The sequence below is a fragment of the Camponotus floridanus genome, unplaced genomic scaffold (genome assembly GCF_003227725.1).
Source record: "Camponotus floridanus strain SB8 unplaced genomic scaffold, Cflo_v7.5 scaffold155, whole genome shotgun sequence".
Taxonomy (NCBI): domain Eukaryota; kingdom Metazoa; phylum Arthropoda; class Insecta; order Hymenoptera; family Formicidae; genus Camponotus; species Camponotus floridanus.
The window spans coordinates 291,420-306,445 of record NW_020229276.1 but is presented as its reverse complement, the minus strand read 5'-3'; the positions used below and the strand labels follow the sequence as shown (position 1 = coordinate 306,445).

General features: G+C 29.7%; 3 protein-coding genes across 6 annotated transcripts in view; 1 reads left to right on the top strand and 2 right to left on the bottom strand.

Moving 5' to 3' along the window:
* Positions 1 to 10: 10 nt before the first annotated feature.
* Positions 11 to 3,322, bottom strand: LOC105258521 (FUN14 domain-containing protein 2). 4 transcript variants are annotated; one of them, XM_011269812.3, is made up of 5 exons: positions 3,046 to 3,312; positions 2,286 to 2,450; positions 1,996 to 2,191; positions 1,583 to 1,697; positions 1,099 to 1,277 (listed from the first exon to the last, which is right to left on the bottom strand). In XM_011269812.3, exons 1-4 carry the CDS (start codon positions 3,114 to 3,116, stop codon positions 1,620 to 1,622), a joined length of 510 nt encoding a protein of 169 aa, XP_011268114.1. In that variant the 5' UTR covers positions 3,117 to 3,312; the 3' UTR covers positions 1,099 to 1,277; positions 1,583 to 1,619. The 4 variants fall into 4 exon arrangements, with proteins under 4 accessions (XP_011268113.1, XP_011268112.1, XP_011268114.1 ...); XM_011269811.3 differs by lacking the exon at positions 1,583 to 1,697 and having other exon boundaries at positions 11 to 1,277; positions 3,191 to 3,322; XM_011269810.3 differs by lacking the exon at positions 1,583 to 1,697 and having other exon boundaries at positions 11 to 1,277.
* Positions 3,323 to 5,366: 2,044 nt separating this feature from the next.
* LOC105258525 (RCC1 and BTB domain-containing protein 1) lies at positions 5,367 to 8,989 on the bottom strand. Its single transcript, XM_011269816.3, has 11 exons — positions 8,893 to 8,989; positions 8,249 to 8,397; positions 7,979 to 8,172; positions 7,291 to 7,443; positions 6,929 to 7,208; positions 6,732 to 6,838; positions 6,385 to 6,642; positions 6,013 to 6,137; positions 5,819 to 5,916; positions 5,610 to 5,740; positions 5,367 to 5,522 (listed from the first exon to the last, which is right to left on the bottom strand). The coding sequence occupies exons 2-11, from the start codon at positions 8,379 to 8,381 to the stop codon at positions 5,382 to 5,384; spliced, it is 1,620 nt and encodes a 539-aa protein (XP_011268118.1). The 5' UTR covers positions 8,382 to 8,397; positions 8,893 to 8,989; the 3' UTR covers positions 5,367 to 5,381.
* Positions 8,990 to 10,019: 1,030 nt separating this feature from the next.
* Positions 10,020 to 15,026, top strand: part of LOC105247921 (histone demethylase UTY) — a 77,001-nt gene continuing 71,994 nt past the window's right edge. The window contains exons 1-3 of the mRNA XM_025406807.1: positions 10,020 to 10,255; positions 11,086 to 11,342; positions 11,741 to 11,849. Coding sequence (XP_025262592.1) covers positions 10,188 to 10,255; positions 11,086 to 11,342; positions 11,741 to 11,849 — 434 coding nt within the window. The 5' untranslated portion in view covers positions 10,020 to 10,187. The remainder of the gene's footprint in view (positions 10,256 to 11,085; positions 11,343 to 11,740; positions 11,850 to 15,026) is intronic.

The window sequence follows — 15,026 nt, the reverse complement described above, 5'->3', positions numbered from 1 at the left end:
GACAAGTATATAATGTACTAACAATAGGTTTGTATCTCCTAAGATTAATTTCTTGCTGCATTCTGAACGAACAAGAAATCTCCTTATTGTATTTTATACGCACACTATACTTTTATATTCATACATATCTGTGCGAATGGCAACAGTAAACTTGACCAACATTTAAAAATTTTTTTGTAAAAATTATTTCCATTTTTGCAAAGATCACAAAATAGAATAAAATGAATAATTGCAGTGTCTATCAAATTTTAAATAAGTTGATCCTCTTTATGATCTCAGAGACGAGAAAAAATATTACTGACTTTCATTTGTTTGATGTATTAATTCTAGAGAAATTATTGATATAACAATGAGTAAAATTCACGTTATTTGTACTTATTAATAGAGTCCGGATCTTGGTACCGTTTTCCTCACTCCAAGTGCATGCTAGCGGCTGAGCGCCGCGAAAGTATCGTCAAAAAAAAAATATATATTAATATAAAATATATGTTTATTTAATATTATAATATATAATCATAATATATAAAATAATATATATTATAATGATATAATATATATTATATAAAATAATATAAAATAATATAAAATAATATAATAAATTATTATATTTTCCTTTTCTACGCGACGGTGTCCTCTTTGCTATCACTAGACTGGCATAGACGACATAGACATACTGCTTTTCGCTCAGCCGCTAGCATGCACTTGGAGTGGGGAAAACGGCACCAAAATCCGGACTCTGCTTATTAATTTTGTTCACAGATGAAGCAATCTATGTTTCGTAATGTATTTTCATTTGATATGAAAATATTAAACATAGTTATGTGTAAAATCAATTGAAAGCAATTCTAACGTACACAAGTGAGTTTTACTCATTGGCTAAAAAATAAATCTACTTATCTAGGATTAAGCGTAGTCCGCGCCACCCATTTCTTCAGTTCATTGATCTTGTTCTTCACTTCATTTATGATAGTTCTATTGTACTCGTCGACGACGTCATCGTGATCGATGATGACGACGGAGTAGTTGTCTTTTGGTGCAGCGTAAATATCAATCTTTCTCTTGGTTGCATTCAGAGTGCAGCAATTTACTACCTAGTTAGCAGTAGCGATACCAAGCGCGACTCCTGCCGCGAACGAAACTAGAAAGAAGTGAATCTCCTTTGGTTGGAAGATATCATCGTCGCCGATGAAGGCGTGATACCAGCGTCGTGTGCGGTTCTCTCCTTGTTTCAGCAATTGCTCAGCTTTGTCCAGCTTTCTATCGACGAATCTCTCGACCTGGAACGCGATAACTTTGATCAGTAAATCGGGATTTACGCTCTGGAATGGAGTCGATAACTCTTTGAACTCTATATAAATTTATAATTTTATTTTATACATTTTTATTACAATTATACAAAAATTATAGTAATATCGATATTATATAATTTTCATTGACATTAAAAGTAATATTAATATCGACTTGTTACAGATATTAAAGTCTCAATGATATTTAGACATTGTATGTTATTATTACGGTAGATAGTGTAATACTGTAATACATATTAATATGAATAATGGCAACATACTAAATGTCCGTTTACATTTTTGCATAAAACTTCAAAGTTACTGTTCATTACTTCACCAAGATAGACCGATAATGAAACCACCAAGAAAACTTGTCGCAATGAATGAGTTCTTCCTCCATAGTTTCCCTACCTGCAAATAACAAAATCACTATAATTGTGAAGAGATGCAAAGAAATATATGCAAAATGTTTCTTGGGTTTCATAAGTTATCTAATCGATGTAAGACATTTGTTAAATTTTAAAAACAAAATTATACAATTTAAAGTAATTTCTGTTCATCGAAATAATTATTGTGTCGATACATTTTCTCAAGAGAAACAAAGTTGTCAATCCTTCTTTTCTAAAAAGCTAAATAAAAAAAACAAAAAATTTTTAGTAATATCACTCAATCATAATAATTAGTGGAATTATAACAATTTGAGACTTACCTTATCCATGAATTTTGGCCCCTCGCCGGTTATCTTTTCTTCCACCTTATCCGTTATTTTTTCAGCCTTTCTTGTAATCTTGTCCCAATTAATTTTAATATAACCTTGATGTGCAGCGATTTGCAACATGATAATTCCACCACCAACTGCACAGGCTGCTATCTTTCCGACCTTCATGGTAATAAATCCAGTCACCCTAATTAATAAAATATCCATGATTAGTACAAGAAATACCTTAAACCAGATAAATGCTTTTTTTAATTTAACAAATAATTGCATATAAAATATACCATCCTGATGTGCTACCAATGATGATCTGTTTCGTCGCCGATGACTTGCTCACATCGCCCATGATCTTCTCCAAGATGGATTTCGCCTCTTTTGCGGCATCTATACTGTAGGCTTCTTTGTTCGCGTCTTCTTTATTTCTTTTAGCCGCAGGCACACTCATTTTGCTGTCGAAAAAAGGAAAGAAATTACAATTACAATAAAGAAACTTGTATTTAAATAAAGAATTGTGTAAATACATGTGTGAATTGTGTATTTTACTCCGTAATTTTTTAATTTTAAGGTACGACAGGTTACATACAAGTTTATAATATAAATTTTACTTTTTTACTCTTATAAAATTTTGCACATGGGAAAAAAAATAGATAATGTATAAAATTTTATCTATAAAAATGAAATAAAATAATGGAGTAAAATAATAAAATTGAAATAAATGGAAAAAATGGAATAAAATAAAATTTCCTCCAAGTTTCTTAGCTAATAACAATTATTTTACCAATTATCTCATGAGCAATTAAAAGGATTAAAATAGAAATTCCGTTAAAATGCGTTATTATTCGAAACGCGAATCTACGTCACAATCGCAAATATATTGATGACGACATTTCGTGTGGAATTTGCGACGAAACCTTTTCATCAAATTTTTCGATAATTTTTCATATTTTTCGCGACGAGAGAGAGACGTAAGTCGAGATTGAAAAACGGAGAAAATTTTGACAGGAGGAAGAAATGACGAACTGAAAGGAAACAAAGGACGACTACCGTTTGAGTTTTTTCATTCCTGAGCGAAAGACACTCTTGATCGGCATGATATCGAGCACTTTAGGCCGCATCACATCGCAGAGATACAGATATACTTCGATCAAAACGTACAATATTCCTCGACATTTAATCCAACGACACTCACCTCCTCGACAAAAATGCTTCTCGCAGCCAGTTAGAGGCGGCAACTCGGTCTGTCAGATCGAACGTAAAAATAATATCTTGTGATAATTTCGAGAGCAGAACGGCTCTTCGTTTATTTGCACTTCTTGCACTTTTTGCCGGATGGCAGCTGATCGACCAGGTCGCCAATTGGCCAATTCAAACTAGAACTCTTTGATTGGTCAATCGTTACTGGTTACTCAAGACATCGATTGATATAATTGGCTGTGATCAAATGGGATGCTCCCCTTTTGTCATTTCCTCTCTCTCGCGATTTAAATTTGAAATGTAGAAATATTATTTTCCTTGCAGACTAACGAGTAAACAGCATTTCTACTCTTGCCTTGTTTCCTTTGCGTTCGATTTCTTTTTGATAAAATAAAGTTTTTGATAAAATAATAGGGTAAAAAGAGATATTTATGTTGAAAATTCTCACTCAGATACAAAGGGAAATTTTCCTTAAAGAAACTGAAGGGTATATATTGTCAACGAGCTCTTTAAGAATTATTTTGTTATAACTTTTGTTTTAATTCATAATTATAATATAAGTTTTTATTCCGATTCTTTCTATATAATTATTATAGATAAAAATGATAAAAACTATGAGAATTATTCAGAAAGAAACAACATAAACATTACACATTTTTTTTCCAAAGCTCGAAAGTTAAAAGTATGTCTAAAATCAAAATATCACAAAAAATTGCTTGTTTAAGAAAGTATGATAATTTCTTAAAATTAATTTAGTTTATTTTTTTCGTAACTGTTGTATATTATTCTCGTGAAAACTATTTGTTTATTTAATTTACAAAGTTTCCTAATAGATTTTAATATTTTAACAGAATTTTGGGAAAAAATATAATCGCATTGTATATTTATTACACATTGCTATTATTAATTGAATTTTATAAGACATTTTCGGTAGCTTTATATTATAAGAGTTTATATTTTTTTATTGTTAAGATAGAAAATACTTTTTCACCGAAAATGAGAATAATTTTTACTTTATTACTGTTTTACCTATTTTTTTATATTTAATATAATTCGAAAGAAATGATCCGTTATAATCAAAAATATAAATAATAAATCAATTAATAATTTCATTATTTTTATTCTTGTATGCTACTGCAGTCTTTTTGAACTTTTACACAATTACTTGAGATGAAAGCACATAAAATTAATCCACAAATATGCATAAGAAAATGAACCAATCAATTTCCTTATGCTTATGGTTATGCAATTTTATGTACTTTCACCTTTACACACTTTTGCACAATTATACATATAAATAACATTGTTATATGCTTTTCTTATCTTCTATTTATTCTCTTCTCTTTATGTATCTCATTATGTTAGAGTTGTATCGTTAAATATTATGAAATAATGTGTTATATATTAAAAATTACGTGATAAAATTATTATCACAGACTAGTGTAACTGTGAAATATGTCACAGAGAAACCTGAGAGTGATCATGGCAGTGTTTTTCATAGAATGCTTTCTATAATTAGAAGAATCTACATGAAGTAAATAAATACTTATATGATGTTATATATATGTATAAAATATAGAGATATAAAATGAAATAAAATTTATTACTAAATGAATCTGATTATATTGAATATTTTCAATTCATATAAAAAATAAAAACGTTATAATCATTTTGATTTAATTTTAAAAAAGCGAATAAACTATATTTTAAAAGCATCAATTTTTTGTTTTGTATTAAATATTATGTCTATTATATTTCAGTTAATAAACAAAATTAATAATCTATACTACACACATACAGATATATATGTGTGTGTGTGTGTGTGTGTATATATATATATACCCAGCAAATACAGAATATTGCAGCAATATTGCGGCAATATTACAACATTGCAACAATGTTGCCGCAATGTAGCTACAATATTTTGATTTGCTGGGTATATATATATGCTTTTCATGTTATATAGATTATTAATTTTATCAATTAAAATTGAAACAAAATTTTGTTAAACATGTTTTATGTTTATATTAAATATAATAGTTTATTTCATTTTATATACTCAATTATGAAAAAAAAAAATTTATTCTACATTTACTTTAAAAAAGTAAATATATCTGTTATATCAAATTGTGAATAAAAATTCTAATTCAGAAAATTAGATTAAAAAATGATTAGATAAAAAATATCTATTTCTTAAAAGCACCAACTTTGGCTGCTTTAATTAAAAAATTGGTTTTTATATCTTCGTTTAAGTTAATAAAGTTTTCCGTTTGTACCATATCTGTTAGATGATCCAGTGCAAATTGGAAGCAGATCTCTTCTACTTCCTAAAAACATGCATATATATACATTATACTTTGACATATGTACATACATGGTATACTTTATGATAAGAAGTCATATTATAAATTCACCTGTGAATTATATTGGACTGCTTCTTTGTAAATCATGGCTACATTTGAAACAGTTATAGTTTGTTTTATCAATAATACGCAATTTTCCTTAAGATTTGTTTCACCATATGCATCAGCTAACTGTGCGAGTTCTGTAATAAATGTAACATTTATTTTAATAGTGAATTGTAACTCAAATTTAACTGAGATTTATAAAGTAATGAATTCACCTAATACTTTCTCTGAAGGCAGATTGATTATGCCAGTATATAGATATTCCAAGAAAGCTTTATATACATTGTAGGAGAATTGGTCCTGTGTGATGATACTGTTTAGAAAACATACATATGTGTCAATGTAATTAATAAAATAAATTTATGAAACTTTGAATAAAAGTATAATTGATTTTTTTATAAATATTTACTTTTGATCGTTTTCCTTCCAATTATATTTGAACATATTTCTGTAATACTGACAACGAATCATCAAAATAGCTTTATGAACATGAATAGATTGTTTCTCTACCTGTATTGTAAGATCACTTGTCGACTGCAATAGAAAATAAATAAAACCATTAGAAACATATAACTCTTTATATGTACGAATACATAATATTAATTTTTATAATATTAAATATTATAAAGTATATATCAGTAGACTTGAAGAGAGAGTATATTTGTAAGTAAATTTTGAAATTACTATTTTCTTACTTCAACATCTTGATTTTGTTCAACATTTTACAATGAGAAAAATTATATGCACAATAAGCAGAAATGAGATAGAAAACAAAACATACCGAATCATTGAACGCTTCTTCCAGACATTCCAATATATTTGATTTTCCTTTCGTATTATCATAATCAATTGAATTATTAATAATATACGACACATTATATTTGAAAATATCGCTTATGTTCGAAAGCTGTGTGATAAATGAAACCTCTTGATCAAAATATTTGCCCCATATAAAGACGTTTCCGTTTTCGTCAAAAGCGGCTCCCATATTGTATTGTGCTGCAATGTCTGACACCTTCCCTATTTTAGACATATTCACCTAAAAAAATATATATCAATTTTATCATATTTTATTTTATATCAATTTTTTTATATTTCTTGATTTCCTTATGACAATAAATGAATTACCTTGGTAGGATTCATTTCTCTTTTGCTATATAATCCAACACCCCAGGAATAGACTTCTCCTTTATCAGTGAGAGCCAATGTAAACATTGCTCCACAGACTACTTTAACTGGAAATCAAACATTAATATTAGCAATTGTTGCTGGTATCTGCATTTGCATTTAACATTTTTATAAAAATATTTTCACAAAAGTATTACCTATTTTAACATCTACCAATGAGAAGATTAAGCATGGAGATAACTTTTTCTCGTAGTGGCCCAATCCTAATCGACCACCATTCAAACCCCAGCTATACACTTTACCATTATCGGTGATTACCACATTAAACATTACACCACAGGCAATGCAGATAATTTTCTCTGTTTCGCAATTAAATTTCACCTCATATGGAAAGCCTATCGATATGGTAGCTACCCCTCGATATGATGCGCCCTCATTAAGAAATTGCTCATATTTCTCAGTTCCCCAAGTATAAATCTAAATTAATAAATTAAACAATTGTCAAACTTGTATTTTAAAATTAAGATTACTATACTGCTTTATTTGAATATTCATTTACTTTTCCATCTTTAGTTAAAGCTAAAGCATGATCGGAACTGCATGCAATGTCTATGCATTCTTCATTTATAACTTTAGTAGGCAGGTATATTTTTCTAGATGGTTTCAAATCCAATCCCAATTTACGATCTATATTGGAACCCCAAGAATATATCTATAAAAGATAATGGATCTGTTCGTTTTAACTGCACTGTTGCACTAGCGCAATAAGTTAGAAAGAGACAAACATACTTTCTTTCACTCTAACTAATTGCACTAGTGCAGCAGTGCAGCTAAAATGAACAGACCCAATGTTATTATTTTGGTGTCTTGGCATTTAATTAGTATATAAACAAAGATGTCACAAAATAAATATTTTGTATATATATTCTATTGTAGAATAAAACTGTAAAATATTAAGTAAATAATACGTGTTATTGTAAAAAGTAAATATATAATTAACAACTGTATATTATTGTCTCACTAAATATATAATGTAGAAAATTAAATATAATAATTCTCATTTTCAGTTAAATTATAATTCTTGTCAAATTATACTTTAATTCTTTGTTCAATTATACTCTGTAAACTTATCCAGATTTCTGATTACTTACACAATTTTTATATTTAATTCTATTCAAGCAATTATTTATAAGTTTAAAAAATCTCAATTAAACATTTTGATTGTAAGTTTTCAATTTCCATAATACCTTTCCCTCTTCTGTAAGTGCAAATACAGGACTACAAGAATCATAGCAGCAGAAAGTCTTTATATTTTTTCCACATAATTCTTCTATTTTTTTCGGCGGAAAAATGTCATTTTCATCATTTATCCCCAATAGACCATGTCCATTGTAGCCTAAACCATATACCATTTTGTCTTTTGTCACAATCATAGCTGCATCTAGATTAATATATTAAAACATAAATAACAATTTAACTAAGATAAGAAATAATTGCAAAGAAATAAAATTAATTACTGTCATTAAAAGCCATAATCATATGAATCTGAGAAATAAACTCTGGTTGTAGAAAGATAAAGAATTGCCACTTCTTCTCGAGATCCGATAAAGATTTATACTTGATCACACGATTTCTTTCCAAAAAACTCATTTTCTCTTGTATATTCCTGTCAACATAATGGTTTTAAGTTAATAATATTTTTTAATAACTAATTAATTATATCTTAAAACTCTTATGATTTTGTATGAATTAATGGAGCATAATATTATTATTGTAATATAGAAGTTGTTTAATAGTGATATATCTTTTTTACAAAAATAAAATAAAATAAATAACAAAGAAAAAATAAGCTTATTGTTCTCCATTGTCAATTGTTGATGAACTATTTTCTCTCTTTATTTCTTCTGAGGAAAATGATTGCTCTTTCTCGAACATCCCGAACTCGTCGCCATAGTAATGATACAATAAGTTCTTTTGCCAGTCAGCAGTTCAACTTTCTTACAAAAACAATTCTTACAAAAATGTAAATTTATATTCACAAAATGGTGATTTATATATATATTCACGTACGTTGTACTTGTATGTATATATATTCAGTTTAGAAAACAAGATATCAATTTATAAGAATGAAATTATAGGATAAAATAAAACAGTTACTTACGCTTCCAACGTGGTATATTGAGATCGTCTTTATTAATGGCAGAGCGTCCCGCGTTCCTCTTTGACCACGTTGCGATTGACTAGTTGCTATTGACAGCCAATTATATCGACCTATGCCTAGAGAGCAACGATTAACCAATCAGAGAGTCCTATTTTGAATTGGTCAATTGGCGACGTGTCAATCGGGTCCCACCCAATTGTTTCTATGCTTTGTTCCTTTGTACCTGTTGCTAGCATTGTGCAAGAGTCTCTAAACAAATGGCATCCGATCGACCAGACTGCCAATTGGCCAATTCAAAATAAAACTTTGATTGGTCAATCGTTGACGGTTACTCAAGACATAGATTGATATAATTGGCTGTGATCAGTCAAATGGAATGTTCCCCTTTTGTCTTTTCTTCTCTCTTGCTCTCGCGGTTTAAATTTGAAATGTAGAAATATTATTTTCTTTGCAGAATAACGAGTAAACAGCATTTCTATTCTTGCCTTGTTTTCTTTGCGTTCGATCTCTTTTCGATAAAATAAAGTATTAAATAATAGGGTAAAAAGAGACAGTTATTTTGAAAATTCTCACTTACATAAAAAGGGAAATTTATTTTCCTTAAAGAAACTAAAGCGTATATATTGTCAACGAGCTCTTTAAGAATTATTTTGTTATAATTTTTGTTTTAATTTATATATATATATATATATATAAATTGAATTACAAACACTTCTTAATGTAATATATAACATATTTATGTGATATATATGTTATATATATTTATTTATTTATTTCTTATCAACTTATATAGCAACCTAGTACGATACATAAAATTTGTAATTAAATTTCGATTCATAATTCTACAATAATTTTACGCTTCAATGCATAATTTGACGAGGGCAATACGAATTTTAATCTCGCCAGTGTTCAAATGACGCTTCGCGCCAGTCTTTTTACCCCCGCGCATGCGCGTCTCGAGCAGTCGCGTCCCGCGGCTATTCGGCCGCGCTCGGGCGCGCTCGGGCGCAGTCGGGCGCCGACCCTCGCGGCGAGCGGCGTAGTACACACGGTGCGTCCGTGCGCGTCGCGTCAGTTCGCGCTGTTGCCGTCGTCGTCGTCGCCGTCGCCGCCGCCGCTACTCCGTCGATATCCTCGACTCGCCGCGATGAGGTGACGGCGCCGCGCGCGCGCTACTTGGTCGACGGCGTAGATCGGGCCTCTTCCGGAGTCGTCGGGTCGTCGCGATCCTCCTTCTCGCCGGGGATGCTGTTGTGAACGTCGTCGTCACCTTCCTTCGCGAGCGCGAGTGGAAAATGGCACAGGACACCGACGATATCAATCTCACGCCGCAGGAGTTGCAGACGCTGTCGGAGCTGGACAGGTAAAAAGAAAAGCGCGACAATCTTTTTTCCCTCTCTCTCTCTGTCTATCTCTCTCTCTTTCTCTCCCCGCGATCGCATTTCCAGGATGCGATGGTTCGCGCGACATTTACGCACACGTCACACGGCCTAACCTAGAAATGCGGCGCGTTTGACAGCGCGCTCGCGTGCGCAACCTACTGACACCCTTTCCGCTTGTATCGCGCGAATACGCCGCAAAATTTTTCCCTGCGAAAGGACGAGGTTAATCTCGATCCTGATCCCGATTGGGAATCATTTATTCCCAGGGTCGCGTAGACCTTGATTAACATGAAAATTTCAGAAGTAACTTCGAATGGCAGTGTCATGTGCACTTCCTCCGATTAAAAATACTTCCGATCTATCTTTCAATTTATATTCTTTTTTTTTTTTCAAGATAAGGAATATCATTTTCAAGGAAAAAAATATTTCGCTTTGAATATTTATTAGGAAATATTTATTAGGAAATATTTATCAGAAAAAAACAAGCTTCTAGAGATAAGCATTTTAACACATTCTGAAATATTGATGATTTTTTTCAGAATTTTTGTACAATTAAAAGTATCTAAATATAATGATTTATTAATTATAATAATTATTAAAAGTATCTAAATATATAAATATAATCTTTAAGCGAAAATTCACATGTTAGTGTTAAAAGGTTTTGAAAAGATTTTAATATTCTTAAGGATTAGTGTATAAGTTATTAAAATATGCATGTCGAACATATAACTGTTAGTTTGTCAGATAGAATCTATGTGTATCGCAAATCTCATGTGTTCTGATAAAAGCAATTTTTCTTTTGTAAATGCAGTCGACAGTTTGGCTTCCTTAAGCTGAACTCTCCGGAACAGACAAAGAGGAAGGCCGTAGTTGTTCGTGCAATCAAGTACTTGGAGCGTATGCTAGTTCAAGCACAGGCAGAGAAGCAACGCAGGAAAGCGGATATTACAAAAGCGAGTTCCGATGAGTCCAAAGAGAATGAGGATGAGGATAAGGGTATAAGCATCGATCCTAAAACCTACTGCAAACTGGGACACTTTCATCTGCTTTTAGAAGATTATAACAAAGGTACAGTTTTGTGAATATTTTAGATATTGTATATTATGTCTATTAAAAATTCAGACTAAATTATGAATTGGTCGTTTGATTTAAGTTTTAAAAGAATAAAAATGTAATGGTAGAAATGTTATTGAGTGTACGAGACAGTTTTTTAATTCTTTATAAACAATAAAATATTTTTATGTAAACATAAGATGCTTTAGGATAATGGATTTTTTATATAAGTATTAATTATTGATTTAATAACAAAAAATTCATTAAATCATAGTGACAAAAAATTTCTCAAAATTAAGTTCTATAAAAATGTTTTATTTACTTTTTTTGAATTGTTGTCCTGAATTAACAATTTCTGTTTTATTGATTTTAATATGGTTTGATATAAATTGTAATAAATTTAATTGTTACAGCAATGTCAGCGTATCAGAAATTCTACTCATTGAAAGGCGACTACTGGAAGGATGCTTCGTTTCTGTATGGCCTGGGTCTTGTTTATTTCCACTTTAATGCCTTCCAGTGGTGAGTGCAAATACAATTTCTCTTTTAATTATATGTGCATTATAAGATGTACATCGCTTTTTGAATGGAATTTTGTTCTGATCATAATTCAGAGTTTAACAATAGTCATTACATGTTTATACAGAGTGATCTTACAATTTCAATTTTGATGAAAGAGATTAAATAAAATTTAGTTATTTAAATTAATTAATCAAAAATATTTATAATTAATAAAAAGTATAATATTATGTAACTATTAATTTTGGTAAAATTAATATTTACTTTTATTAAATACTCATTCTTAAATTCTTATTAATTTTTATTAATATTTTATTATTATTAAATATTTTCTATTACAGCCAAATATTAAAATGTTATATTGTATAATATTAAATTGTTAATATAAAGTATTAAAGTTGATTATTTGAAATATATGAAACTCTTTCTATATAAAGATGGAATATTAATTTTAATAAATTTGGCTCAACATCTCTCAACCAAGAAATATATCTTACTAATTAATTATAATAATTTTTAATTCTTTATTCTGCTGAATTTTATTTCATTTGTGAGAAATCTTACTTTTATTAAAAATTATTTGTATGATTTAAAATTATTTTACAAATAATACAACAAGTTATTAATAATACAATTTATTAATATAATTAGATAACAAATTGAGTTCATATTTATAGAAATTTTCTTTTTTTTTAAATTAAAATATTGTGGAGCACTCTGTATACTTGTTTCATTTTAAGAACAGAAAGTAAAGAGAATATAATTGCTAGAAAAAAGCGTTCGGTCTTATTTTCTGCGCGTAATTCTAAGCGCATTAGACCTGGTCGGATCCGCTGAGTCTTGGGAAGGGAAGGGCTAAAGGGCCCGACCGACGAACGGCAAAAATGGCGCCAGAAAAATGCTATAATCTCTCTCATGAGAGAGTTGCTCGCCTTGAGAAGGGGCCGTCGGCCCTTGCGCGATTACACACACATAGGGTTCATCGTTCTTGTTCTCTCTCCCTCTCTCTATGCATCTTCTATTTATTTTTTAATTTCGTATCGCGCGCGGCACTGTCCCTTGCCGATAACAGGCTGACGACCCTTTCAGGCGTCGATAAGCTGCGCAAATCGTCGATAAAGGATATTTTATTCTCAACGATAACAATTTCAAGTTAAACATCATTGATTTGAAATATTAATAATGTTTTATCAGGAAATAAATATTATACCATAAAATTTTGTTAAGAAATAAATATTATACTATAAAGTTATATAAATATTACACCATAAAAGATTTTTTATTGCACCATAAACGATTTTTTTTCTTTTAGTTATGGAATTCAAATATTCAATTCAAGTATTTCATAAAATTGTTTTTTATTATTATCACATGATTTTTATATGATTGTTATATTATTGTTATATAAATATAACATTATTATATAAATATTATATAAATATTATAATAATATATATTATATAAATATTATATATTTATATAATAATATAATAATTATTATATAATTATATAATATTTCAAATTATAAAATTGTAAATCCAATTCAAAATTTTTTTCCAAAAACTTTGAGAATTATTAATTTATTATTAATTATGCATTTTTCATTTATTTAATTACATATTTATTTATATAAATACTTTTTCTGCATAAAATTGTACAACATATTTTGCCACTTTTAGCGATCGAAGTATACCAAGTATCAGACTTTAGCGACCGGGGAATTGTTTTCGTCATTAGTTAGTTTCTGTACCGACAGATGTCGCCGGCGTCGCGCACTCGACGATCGAAATGCCTACGTGTCGAACGGCGAAGCTTTCATGGCGGTTTCCCAGCTCAGAGGAGGGTGGGGAGAGGTTTGGTTCGCGAGGGGTGGTGGGGAGAGGTTAGTTTTGCGCGGGGGGGCGATAATAGGCCAAATATGCACGTCTTTCTCTCTCGCGGAACCTGAAATAGAAATTGAGAGAAGTTGTCGTATGCATATAATGCTCTTTCGCCAGGGCAACGGATGTAGATTTTTAGCACAAACAAATCTCGATGGTCGAAATTCATTTAAGAATACCGCCGAATCTCTGCGATCTTATCGGATACGCGCGTTCCGGTATTTGCGATTCGCGACGGAATAATCATGGAAACAGGGCCACCGCGTATACATCGCATGTATACATGTTACATGATTGTTTACGATTCGGCGGCAGAGCAGATTTGACTGCGAAATTAAATCAAAGACTGCTCGAAAAATTTTAAATAAAAATACACGTGACGAGGAAGGTAATATATTATCCATATAAAAATGTAAATTGCGTCATATATATTTTATTTTGTTTTTCAATTTTAACATCATTAATCGAAATGTAGCAAATTTTTAATATTATATATATAATACGTATAATAAATAAAGTATGTAATATATTATATATATATATATATATATATATATATATATATATAATATTGTAATATATATGTTATATATTTATATTACAAAAATTCATTAATATTTTGATAATGATTTGCATCATTAAAGTACACACACTAAATCTTAGTAAATTTTTATAGTATTTTGATTATCCATATTATATTTTATTATATATAATATTATATATAATATTATTATTACTATATTATTGTTATTAATTATTATTATTATTATTAATATTATTATTACATATAATATATTATATATAATTTATTATATATAATATTATCTATATTATTTTTATAGTATGTTGTTAATCTAATTTCTTATATTTATATGATATAATTATAATCCAATATTTATTTATTTTATATGACGTTATTATAGAGACATATATATGTGATTTTTCTGCCTTTTTTGTCTGCCAAATTCCTCGCGAATGCCATTCGTCATGTAGAATTGTAAATTGGGTCGGCTTCGCTTTAACTACTCCTAATTGTTGACGCTAAAAATAACTCGCGATATACCCGGAAGACCACGCGGATGATACCGGACATTATTCCGCGTATATTCGTCGTATACATTTCCGCTATAATCGCAACCCGGGGGTCAAGGGTTTGTGGACTAAATCCTCCTTTTGCGTCCTTCGATAAGACAAGTGCGTTGATTTTTCTCACTTCGAAGTAATTCAATTCTTTTTCGTTAATTTAAAATAATAATATTATAAAATAATATTTTATTATTGCTACTAATATTAATATAAA